This window comes from Vitis vinifera, chromosome 16 (assembly GCF_030704535.1).
Source record: "Vitis vinifera cultivar Pinot Noir 40024 chromosome 16, ASM3070453v1".
Classification (NCBI taxonomy): Eukaryota; Viridiplantae; Streptophyta; class Magnoliopsida; order Vitales; family Vitaceae; genus Vitis; species Vitis vinifera.
The window spans coordinates 23,235,402-23,248,526 of NC_081820.1; the positions used below are offsets into that span (position 1 = coordinate 23,235,402).

Genomic DNA, 13,125 nt, shown 5'->3' on the forward strand with positions numbered 1-13,125 from the left:
AGACCCATCCACAAGGGATCATAGCAAGAAATGTGTCTTCCACAAGGAACACGGTCACACGACAGAAACATGCAGGAGCCTCCAGTATCTGGTCGAGAGGCTCATCAAGGCAAGACATCTAAAGCAATATCTCCGCTCAGATATTGAAGGAAAATTCACTTCCCAACATCACAATCCTGGAGCCCCTAGGGCCCCAGCCACCCCCAAGGCCGTTATAAACTATATTAATGGAGGTCCATCTGACGAAGAATACGACTCTAGGCGAAAGAGGCAAAAATTGTTGCGGGCTGCATCAATACACGAACGTTTCAATTCCATCCGGCCTGGGCTAACTGGAGGGGGCCCTCGCCCCATAGATGGGACAATCATTTTCCCACCAGTAGATCCCACCCGAACACTGCAACCACATCGCGACGCCCTCATCTTGTCCCTGGAAATAGGAGACTTCGATGTGCGGCGTATCTTGGTTGACCCAGGCAGTTCGGCCGACCTTGTATAAGCATCGGTCGTTAGCCACATGGGACACAGTCTCGCAGGCCTTGAAAACCCTGGACGAATCTTGTCCGGATTCAACAGATCATCAATATTGCCGGTCCAAGCTGGCCCAATCACTCTCAACGTACAATTCTCGGTGGTACAAGAGTTATCACCCTTCAATATCATCTTGGGGCGCACATGGCTACATTACATGAAAGTCATCCCCTCTACATATCATCAAATGGTGAGTTTCCTCACCAACGAAGGGCAAATTGACCTATATGGCAGCCAACTGGCCACTCGTCAATGCTATCAGATAGCACGAGAAGCAGAGGCCAACCAGGAGGATGCATCTCCCCCTGAACCCAGCCATACACATGACCAATAGCAATTATTGGGTCCGGCGGACAAAGATCCCCCGGCAGCAGATCCCTTACAAACGATCCAAATTTCGGAGGAAAACATTCACCTCACGAACATCAGTTCCCTCATGACGACCGAAGAAACTCAAAGCATGCAAAATATTCTCAGACGGAATCATGACATCTTCGCATGGGCACATTCTGATATGAGGGGAATTCATCCCTCTATTGCATCTCACAGGCTTAACGTCTTTTCAACTGCCAAACCCGTCCGGCAGAAGATTAGGCGCTTTCACCCGGATAGGCAAAAAGTCATCCGGAATGAGATTGACAAATTACTGGAATCCGGATTCATCAGAGAAGTAGCTTATCCGGATTGGTTAGCCAACGTAGTGGTGGTACCCAAAAAAGAAGGGAAATGGCGGGTTTGCGTAGATTACACCAACCTCAATAATGCATGTCCAAAAGACAGTTTCCCTTTACCACGAATAGATCAAATTGTGGATTCCACTGCAGGGCAAGGGATGCTCTCTTTCTTAGATGCCTTCTCCGGATATCACCAGATTCCCATGTCTCCAACTGACGAAGAAAAAACAACATTCATAACGCCACACGACCTCTATTGCTACAAAGTCATGTCGTTCGGACTCAAAAACGCTGGCGCCACTTATCAGAGACTGATGACAAAGATCTTCAAACCTCTGATAGGCCACACAGTAGAGGTATATATTGATGATATCGTGGTTAAAAGCAAAACCCGAGAGGAGCATGTTCTTCATTTACAAGAAGTTTTTCACCTCTTGAGGAAGTATGGCATGAAGCTGAATCCTTCCAAATGCGCCTTTGGCGTAAGTGCTGGCAAATTTCTGGGTTTTATGGTCAGCCAAAGAGGGATAGAGGTGAGCCCAGACCAAATCAAGGCAGTCATGGAAACACCTCCCCCCAGGAGCAAGAAGGAATTACAGCGCCTTACGGGCAAACTCGTCGCACTAGGGCGTTTTATAGCCCGCTTCACTGATGAATTGCGACCTTTCTTCTTGGCAATTCGAAAGGCTGGAGCAAACGGATGGACGGACAGCTGTCAAAACGCTTTTGAAAAGATTAAACATTGTCTTACGCAGCCACCCATCTTGAGCAGTCTCATTCCAAAAGAAAAATTGTACATGTATCTGGCTGTATCAAAATGGGCAATCAGCGATGTTCTATTCCGCTGCCCCTCACCCAAGGAGCAGAAACCAATCTACTACGTCAGCAGAGCCTTGGCGGACGTAGAAACCAGGTATTCAAAAATGGAGCTAACGGCCTTAGCCCTTCGAAGCGCTGCCCAAAAGCTCCGCCCCTATTTCCAAGCCCACCCGGTGATCGTGCTGACCGATCAACCCCTCCGCAACATTCTGCACAAACCAGATTTAACCGGAAGAATGCTGCAGTGGGCTATCGAATTGAGCGAATTTGGAATCGAATTCCAACCTAGATTGTCCATGAAAGGCCAAGTAATGGCTGACTTCGTGCTAGAATATTCCCGAAGGCCTAACCAACACCAGGAATCAAGTGAAAAAGAATGGTGGACTTTGCGAGTTGATGGAGCTTCATGATCATCAGGGTCCGGAGTCGGGCTTCTGCTACAATCCCCAATTGGTGAGCACCTGGAGCAAGTCATCCGGCTGGGATTCCCTGCCTCTAACAATGAAGCAGAATACGAGGCCATCTTGTCCGGATTGGATCTCGCCCTTGCCCTATCCGTATCCAAGCTCCGGATCTACAGTGATTCGCAACTCGTGGTAAGACACGTCCAGAAGGAATATGAGGCCAAGGATGCACATATGGCGCGATACCTAACGAAAGTAAGGAACACCTTACAGCAATTCACCGAATGGACAGTCGAAAAAATCAAGCGAACTGAAAATGAGCGCACTGACGCCTTGGCAGGTATAGCTGCCTCCCTTCCTATCAAAGAAGTCATTCTATTGCCTATACATGTGCAAACCGACCCCTCTGTCGTAGGAATCTCCACTTGCAATACCATTGAGGCAAACCAAACAAACGACCAAGAGTGGACGGACAATATTGCAGAATATCTCCGGACAGACACTCTACCCGGAGATCCCAAACAGGCATACAAAATCCGGGTGCAAGCTGCCTGTTTCACCTTAATTGGGGGGCACTTGTACAAACGATCCTTCACAGGACCCTACCTTCGGTGCCTAGGGCATTCAAAGGCCCAATATGTGTTAGCTGAGTTACACGAGGGAGTATGCGGGAATCATTTCGGAGGACGATCTCTAGCACATAGAGCCCATTCGCAAGGATATTATTGGCCAACAATGAAGAAGGATGCGACAGCCTATGTCAAAAAATGTGATAAATGTCAAAGGTATGCTCCCATTCCACATATGCTGTCAGCAACATTAAAATCAATCTCAGGCCCATGGCCCTTTGCGCAACGGGGCATGGACATAGTGGGACCCCTCCCAACAGCACCTGCCCAGAAGAAGTTCCTCCTTGTCGCCACAAATTACTTCAGTAAATGGTGGAAGCTGAAGCATATGTTGGCATCAAAGACAAGGATGTCACCAAGTTCGTATGGAAAAACATCGTCTGCCGTTTTGGAATTCCACAAACTATCATAGCTGACAATGGTCCTCAATTTGACAGTATCGCATTCAGGAATTTTTGTTCGGAGCTGAATATCCGGAATTCATACTCCACACCGCGTTATCCTCAAAGTAACGGGCAAGCAGAAGCCACAAACAAAACTCTGATCACTGCCTTAAAGAAAATGCTCGAACAAGCCAAAGGGAAATGGGTGGAGGAGCTACCCGGCGTCCTATGGGCCTATCGAACCACATCCGGACGACCAACAGGAAATACTCCTTTCGCCCTCGCATACGGAATGGACGCAGTCATTCTTACTGAAATAGGTCTACCTACCATCCGGACTGACGCGGCAAAGCAGAATGATGCAAACACAGAGTTGGGAAGAAACTTGGATTGGGCAAATGAAATAAGGAAAAGCGCAGCCATCTGAATGGCAGACTATCAACAAAGAGCATCCGCCCATTACAATCGCAAAATAAGGCCCAGAAGCTTCAAAAATGGTACGCTAGTCCTTAGAAAAGTTTTTGAAAACACTGCTGAAATGGGCGCAGGGAAATTCCAAGCTAACTGGGAAGGACCCTATAAAGTGTTGAAGGCAAGTGAAAGTGGAGCCTATCATCTACAAAAGTTAGACGGAACTTCATTACTTAGACCATGGAATGTGTCTAATTTAAAACAGTATTATCAATAAAAAAGCAAGTCAAAATACAAATGAGTAAAGAGATGTTTTATTCATATGTATAAATATATGTACAAGGAGGTCTCCGGATCACATAAAGTACAGAAAGAAGATTATAGCAAAGTTGCAAAAAGAGAAAAGCTATCAGGGAGCAGGCTTGTCTAAAAGTTTCTTTTCTTCACCCGGAGGAATTGAAGGGACATCCCGCTTGATGTCATTCTTCTTCATACAGCAACGATAGCCGAAGAGAAACATGTCATCCACTTGCTTTTGGTAGTCCGCTTCAAGCGTCTCCCTGTCTGCAGCAAACTCTCCCTCTAGCTCCTCTTTTTGCGCTGCTAGGCGCAGCTGCAAATCCTCATTCTGCTTCTTTTCAATCGAAGCCTCCGTCCGGAGTTGCCTCACCTCCCCCCTCAGCTGGGCCATCTCATCCTCTGCCTCGTGCAGGTGGATGACTGCTGACTCCTCCCGGCTCTTTGCCTTAGCCAAATCCGCCCGGAGAGCTTCATTGTCCTCTCGAGCGGTGGATAAACTGGCTTCGGCCTCCTCCATTCTCAAGCGCAGCTGATCTTCACTATTTTTGCGCTGAGACGCGAAGGCCTTCATGTAATCAATGGTTCGCAGCAAGTCAGTGAATAAATTGTATTGTTGAGCCATGCCGCGAAGACCACTTACCAGCTGCATACAAGCACACAAGCAAGAAAAACAAAGTTATAAATCATACCACAAAAACATATCAGAGTGACAAAGAATCAAGAAGCACAAAAAACAGTATACCGTTTCCACCATCTCGAACATCTAGGCTGAAGGCATGACAGTGGTCAAGCCGAGTGGAATCTGTTCCAGCTTCTCTTCCAACTCTGCGTAGCTAAAAGGGCTAGCGGAGGTGCAAGCCGCATCATTAACAGGATTCCCCCCTGATGAGGCGACAGAAGGCGACTCCTCTTCCGGATTCGGGACCTCAACATTTTCGGCCGGACGGGTCTCTCTGGGAGCATCCTCATCCGGGACCACCACCGGGACGGCTAGAGTCTCAGTTGCCATCTCCACCTCGCCCCCCTCCGGATGAGCATCTTAGGCGGATGAGCAACTAACTTCAATCTCTTGCAATCGATCTTAAAGCCGCCCGATGAGTCCCGACTTTAGATTGCGCGTCGAGCACGACCTCTTTGAAGATGACCCCTTTACCGGAACAAGAGCGAGACAGTTTGGATCGTCAGAGGGCTGACTCTAGCTTTCTGCCGCTGTTTCCTCCATTGGAGTCGCGCAAAGGGCCTCAGCTGCATCAGCATCCGGATGGGGGGAGCCGGGATGGTTTATGGACGCAGCTTCCTCAGCCAAAGTAGCCAAACGGGCAACCATCGACAAGGAGGGCCCCGAATGGTTCAGCCCCGCGATGTGTCCGGGGCCACTTGAAATAGAGTGGGGGGCAGGGTTCACTAGCTCCTCTATTATTACCTCCGCCGCATGAGTAATAGGCGGAGGAACAAATTCCTTTGGAGGAGTGGGCTCCTTCACTCCCTTCCCATTTTTGACCAGCTTCCTTTTTTTCGCTGGGGCTTTCTTTGGAGGGGAGGCGGCGCTGCGTTTCTGTCCGGGAGCCTTCCGTAGAGTTCCCTCGTTTTTTCTCTTCTCCCGATCATCAAGGAGTGCTTGGCGTTTTTCAGCATCAGCTTCTTTCACCTCCTGATAGATGGAGAGATCCTTCAAAATGTAATGCTCCCCAGGCACTACCTCCTTTGGCATCTTCCTGGGGAGAATGTTGACGACATACTCCTAGGACTCTCGGACGACGGCCATTAGGTTCCGCACAGTGAGCAGCGTCCCATAATGCCTCTCCTTAGCGTCTATCTCAAATAATTTATTGAGGCAGGCAAAAGACGTTTTTTCTACCCAGTCAACTATGTGGCCCCTCCTTTCCGGACCTACATTATCAGCAACAAAAGATAAAAATGTCATCCGGAAAGATCAACAAAAAGACAACAAGGTAAAAGCCGGACAAAACCCGCAAGCAAACTTACCCGGAAGCACTGTGGAGTAGTTTGGAGAAAAAGGCCTCGCCGGATGCTCCAATAGCCCCGCCCACGCTCCCCGGACCATCACATGTCCTTTCGCCCCTCCCTTCGTCGAATCCGGCAGCTCCGTCACCAATTGAAGGGAGTGCAGGTGAGCAGACATGCTAAAGATGTCATTTTTTCCCTTCTTTAGGGAGTAGACAAAAAGAACCTCTAGCAGCGAGAGGTCGAGATTGTACAGCATGTTTATAATGTTGCATCCCATCAGCACCCGGACTATGTTGGGATTGATGAAGGCGGGTGGAATCTGGGTGAAATGGAGGAATTCCTTGAACAACGCCGGAAGAGGGAACCGGAGCCCCGCGTTGAATTGCTCTTTTGAGAAAATGATGGCATTTCCTTCAGCTTTCTCAGTTGGCACAAGCTCCTCCTCATTCAGCAATTCCACGGTCACACCATTTGGGATACAGAACCGATACCGGAACTCCTTCACATTCAGTTTGTCTATAGATTTCTCACGAGCATCGCTGGCCCGGACAGATGAGACAGCTTTCTTCTTTGCAGACATTTTTTAGCCTGAGGCTGAACCGAAACCTACATACAAGAAGCGCAACAGTCAAAAACAGCAAACCAAAAACTCACAAACCCTAACCAAGCAGTCAAAAACACCCTCAAAAAACCCCAGAAAACCAACAAATTCCAACATTCCACACAGTCGCAAGCGGCTTGCCCAAAAAAGACAGAAACGAAGCCAACAAACAACAAAGCGCAACAAAGGGAAAAACAAGAGCAAAATGCACGTACCAAGTGGAAATCTGAAGAAGAAATGGTGAAAACTGCGATACAGTCACCGGTTGCGACACAAAATCACCGGCAGAAAAGTTCTAGGGTTTCGCTTAGAAAAGCAAAGGAGAGCACAGAAGGAAGAAGAAGCAAAACTCTCAGAAAAAACGCAGTAGGAAAAAATGCAACAGAAGACACAGTTTGCTATTTATAGGGGGGACAGCCCCTCGGAAAGCCAAACGCACAGCTGCAACATCATTGAAACGACATGCTGCCTGGGAATACCCAGAGTCGGCGGCTCATCATAAATGCCTTTTTGGCTCCCGCACCCCCACTCGCCACGTGGCCCAACCAGACAAAAAGTCGACTTCGGTTTCAAAAACCAATTATTTTTTAACCCGCCCATTTTTGCTCAAGCAAAATAGGCAAGTTAAAAAGAGGGGCATTGTAGGGACCCCTCTCTCCGAGAACACGTGGCACGCATCTTACAGTGACACATGGCACGCATTGTCATCCAAGTCACCCTCATCCGGATCTTCCTATAAAGCACACATGGCGCGCTTTTCCTATCCAGACTACCTCAAGGAAGATCAAACGACACTTATAAACATAACATCCGGATGGCTTACACAATTACATCCGGATGATCAACATATGTCATCCGGATATAATTGTCCGGATCATTGACTGAAGTAAGGCAAGTCTTACACGTTATCACAACAACCAGTCATGGCCCACGTTCCGCCACCTGCAGGGTGAGAGGACAAGATGAAGTGACAACAAGTCACTTCCTACGATCATTCCACATGATCACTTCCCACAATCTCTGACAGCCGCATCATCACCTACCACGATCCCTGTCAGCCGCCCGTAGGGTGATGATGGCCCTGCTGCCACCTAATGTCATCATGACAACATAAAATATCTCCCCACCATTAATGAGAAGAACAGTGCTCCTGGAACTATATATAAACCTTCACACGAAGAGGAAAGTAATCTCCTGAGACCTAGTAAAAGGCCAACTGATTTATCTCTCCCTAACCATGGCTAACAAAACCATCGGAGGGTGCGTCCGGACACCCTGTCTGAATGCCCTTTTTGCAGGTATAACGACTGAATCAAGAACCTATTTTGGTTGAGGTCGCGCATCCGTCCATTTGGCAACTACGTGGATCGTCAAGGACCCGAGGCATCAACAGAGTAGGGTGCACGAGATCAAATCGAGATGTGTGATGACCATTACAATTAATGACTAGTTCTGAGACATGCAAAAGAATTGTTGATAAGAAAGAATATCTGCAGCTCCATATGTCAGACATGATGTAAAAAGTATGTCATGGTCTTGATTATTCCAGGAGCTGACCAGCTCAATACTTGACCATCAACCACTTAAAGCAAAGTCTTTTGGGCTTTAGCAATATTACATACTTAGACTATAGTTGCATTTCAACTATATTTGTCAAAAAATTGATAATATTACATACTTAGACCCATTAAAATCTTATAGAAATCTTCCCAAAATAATATGAGAATTTAATATTAATAACATATCTTAATTAGGTTATTTATGAGAATTTGAGAGAAAAATAAATTTCCTCATACACTTTTTTTTTTAAAAAAAAAGACTTTTTTCATAGTAATTAAATATAAGAAAGCTATTTTTGAAGATTAAATTTAGTTTCAGATTTTCTTAAAATATGAACAATTACTGTCAGTAATCATTGGTTGGCCGCCGCCAAGTCTTCTGCAATTGATTATGTTGTTGCCCACTTGCCCACATGCAGCCTAAACGCGTAGACCAAGTCTTGGGATCTCTTTCACGTAACATAAAACCGAAAGCAACTGAGGAAAAGTGTAGCTATAAGAATCCCGAAGTGATTCCTTGGAATTCATAGGTTTTGAATTAAGTTGAATTACTCTCTTTGCATCTTCTGATCAGGAATTCAAACATGGAGTGTAGGAAGTTCCAGATTGCCATTCTTTCAGCTCAAGGTCTTGAGAACGTCCGAGAAATATTCAGAATGAAAGTCTACGCCCAGCTTTCAATCCCCGGCAATCCCCAAATAAAGAGAGAAACCCCAGTGGACACAGAGGGGGAGACCAACCCCGCATGGAACTCCACCATTAGATTCACAATAGGCAATCAGGCAGTCGAACACCAAGGCGTCGTGTTCGTCATCAAGCTATACTGCAGCCGGGCCCTAGGAGACCGGTACATCGGTGAGGTGAGCCTATCTTTCAAGGACCTGTTTGATGGTGCCGCACCCACCAGCCAAGGCCGCAGCAGCGGTATTGTAAGTTACCCAGTGAAAAGGGGTGCAGCGGATTCACAAGGGCTATTGAACTTTTCATACTCTTTTGGGGGTATAGTGGGTTAAGAAACCATCCCGTTTCTTGCCCAGAAATTTGGCAGCTGCAGGTTTCTTTATTATGAAAGTGGTTTTAGAGGCTACCTTAGAGCAAGCATCGATCTCGACATTCCATTCTTTGGAGAAGATGTTCCGATATGTTAACGAGCATGATAAGTATATTGAGCTCAAATCTTGAGTTTGTAAAGCTTTGAGGAAAATTGTTACTTCAGTCAAACTTAGTTTGATAGGATGTTTCAGATTCGACCCTCTTTCTGTAATTTACTTTTCCACTATTTGTTTTGTAAAAGCTTAACCTGATATGGTGGGAGGTCTTGGTGTCAATCACTTCAGTGTATTTTTTACTATTCATTGCATGTTTCTTATTTGTAGAGCAATGTTTCTTCTCTTCAAAGATCTCCATGATTCCAACAAGAACCCCTTTTAGAATGGTATAAGAGATCTTTTCCCTAATCTATAGTCTACGTTTGGGGAGAGCCATAAATGTTGAATACTCTATGTTTGGGGAGAGCCATAAATGTTGAATATTCCAAGCTCATTGAGGGCATCCATTAAGGTTTAACCCAAAGATGTGGGAGGGGGAAAAGCCTACTAGAGCTGCTGCAACTGTTCATTTGGATAGACAATACTAAAAGAAAAACACGTAAAAAAAAAAGAAGTAAATAAAAGACGGGGATCTCAAAAGACAAATAATATAGGTTCAAAATTTTATCAGATACTTCCTTTTTCGTTTTCATTTTGTATTTTGGCTCACTTCTCCTTTGATTCAAGATAAAGAAGGTATACGATGGGATTTCAAACTTATAAAACTAGATATATTTAGCCTAAACTTAAAAAGAAAAAAATTAAATTAACTCCAATTTTAAAGTTAAAAAATATTTTTTATAATTCTATTTTATATGGGTTGCAGTTTTATACAAATTTAAATTACCTCCGATAATATTAATATGATAAACCAAAAAAGAAGAAGACGGGAATATGTTCATACACTAATATGTTATTATTAAAATAATAAAATATTTTTATTAAAATTATGTTTGAATATGAATAGTAATAATTTAAAATAAATATAAACTTTTATTTATTTTTATAAAGAATAAAAATATATATATCCAACTGTCTAAATTTGAATTTCAATACATACCGTTATGGTATGTTAGCATCCGCCTACATTTTAATACGGTTAACGGCGTCGCTAATTTCCAAAACCCCGACTTTGCTCTGTGTAGTGGGAAACGGAGAGTATGAATTTCAGACGACGTCGAATTCTGCCACATCAGAATGAAACGGCGGCGTTGCTGACTTGCTACAGTGTTTTCTGAGTTCTTCACGAGACGCCATGGACGACGTTGATCGCTTGTTTCAGTGCTTCAAATGTGGCGTGTCTCTTCCAAGTACTCTCTCTACTAGTCTTATATAGATAGATATGATCGATTTATGGTATGTTTGGTCGCTGAGAAAATGTGGGAACAAGGAAAAGAAAAATCAAAACTGTGAATCATGAGATGTCTGAAATTGGGGACGAGAAACCAAGACCTCTATTTTTTTGCGATTTTCATTATTTGGAAGCCTATATAAAATACTAAAATAAGTTCAGAACTGTTATCTTGAGCTTTTCCTCAATTTTCTGCCAACCAAACACGGTGTGCTTGCTTCTCTTTTCTTCAATGCTTGGTTAGGGCTTTATTTTCGTTACTATGACCGGACATTTAATTAAAGTTAGTAAAAGTGGAATTTTCTGATAATTATGTTTAATTGAAGCAAAATGCGTCCCCAAATTTGCTGATGATTCAATATTAGGGATTTTAGAATATTTTCTTGCTTTCTTCAAGTGGATTGGTTTTCAAACTTTCTAGGGAAAAAAATGTTACGCACACATTGGTTAGAACTCACCTTTGAAAACCGACCATCGAAGGTAGGGTGCCCAATTGCTTATAAGCCAAATCACTAACCCTTAATTTCTCGATATGGGACGTAATTAGGTCGTTACAAAAACTTCTCCGAAGTTGAAAGATTTGAGTCCACTTTTTAAGGCATGGTGTGCCAGCATTTTCAAGTTACTTTTTCTTTTGGCCCTTCAAGCAAAAATTTCAGTGATTTTTTTCTTTGATAAGCATAGACTAAGGAATGGCTCACAAAAACACTAATGATAAAGAACTTAATTCACTTTATTCCATTTGTTTGGGGTTGTTGATACCCTTTTCTTGGCTGACTTTCAGGTGGGCTCACCCAGATAGCCTATGAAACATCCCCTTTTAGTGAACTATGATCCCAAAAAACCAAGTTGGAAAAGTATATTCAAATTTTATGAAAACAGTACAATCATTGCATTGGCTGCTGAAAAAGTTCAGGAAAAATTGAAACTTTGTGCACCAACATCTCATTATTAGGCAAAGAAGGGAAAACTTCTCTACTCAATATAACGTATTTTATTTTAGGTTAATTTTTCTTTTCCCTTCTTATAGAAGAAAAAACCATTAAACATAAGATTTAAACTTTAATTTTCTTTTCTATTCATCAGTTTCTCGGAAACCAAGTAGAAGAAGTGATAAATGGTGTGAACCTTGGTCTCCATAAAATGAAACAACTTTGTGAAGTTTGAAGTGAATCGAGAATTATGCCTTTCACCATACTATTTCTTGACATTTTGAATTAAATAAGTTACTTTCCCTTTATGTTCTTATGGTAATTGCTTCCTTGTATATTTACCTTGTATTTCAGAATCTGCTATTAAAGAAAGAAAACATAGTAAAGAAAAATTGAAGCAAGCAGGTTCAACTCATGAGGCATCTGCATATTCTGATGTTCAATCTCCAGGATCAGCTGGAGAAAGACATCAAAACATAAACAATGTGCAGTCCTGCATGAAGGAAGTATATGTTGTAACGATTCACTCCCAACCGTGTAGATATTGTTCACTTTGGACCCAAAAGGGCCCTCGCGGCTTTAAAACGCATCTACTTGGTTACAAAGAATCTCTACATATATAGCGTCATAAACTTTCTCCCTTATTCGATGTGAGACATCACAAACACTCCCTCATGCAGACACAACGTCCTCGTTGTGTCCCATGGAATTGCGGGGTCAAACAGACAAACACCCCTTACGGGGTCAAACAAGCCCCCACACCTCACTCCCAACTGTGTAGATATTGTCTGCTTTTGACCCAAATGGGTCCTCATTGCTTTAAAACGCGTCTACTTGGTTAAGAGGAGTCTCTACATATATAGTGGCAAAAACTTTCTCTCTTATCTGATGCGGGACATCACAAACTCATTAAAGGTAAAAGAGTCCTTTTACAATTAAAAATCCTATATATAAATTAGATTTTCCTCTTATCTTCTTTATTTAGAAAACTTTATCAACCAAAAAACAGAGAATTGAATAATGTAAGGTCAAAGGATGATTATTTGCCCTTAGTGGAGTTTGCCTATACTAATAGCTTTCAAGCTAGCATTGGGATGACACCTTTTGAGGCATTATATGGTAGGAGATGTTGATCTCCTGTTTGTTGGGATGATGTTGGAGAAAAGAAACTTTTGGGGCTTGAACTTGTGCAGTTGACTGTTGAAAAGGTCTCTTTAATTAAGGAAAGATTGAAAACAACACAGTTGATGTTCCACATCGGATAAGGGAGAAAGTTTATAGTGTTATATATGTAGAGGTTTATTTTAACCAAGTAGACGCATTTTAAAGCCGTGAGGGCCCCTTTGGGTCTAAAGCGGACAATATCTACACAGTTGGGAGTGAATCATTACAAATGGTATCAGAGCCGATTCTTAACCCCGGTGTGGGGGTTTGTTTGGCCCCGTAAGGGGTGTTTGTCTATTTGACCCTGCAAT

The 13,125-nt window shown here is 43.6% G+C and overlaps 1 protein-coding gene across 1 annotated transcript; it reads left to right on the forward strand.

The window, feature by feature from the left end:
* Positions 1–8,863: 8,863 nt before the first annotated feature.
* LOC104882214 (protein SRC2-like) lies at positions 8,864–9,461 on the forward strand. Its single transcript, XM_010664488.1, has 2 exons — positions 8,864–9,208; positions 9,285–9,461. Exons 1-2 carry the CDS (start codon positions 8,864–8,866, stop codon positions 9,459–9,461), a joined length of 522 nt encoding a protein of 173 aa, XP_010662790.1.
* Positions 9,462–13,125: the final 3,664 nt, after the last annotated feature.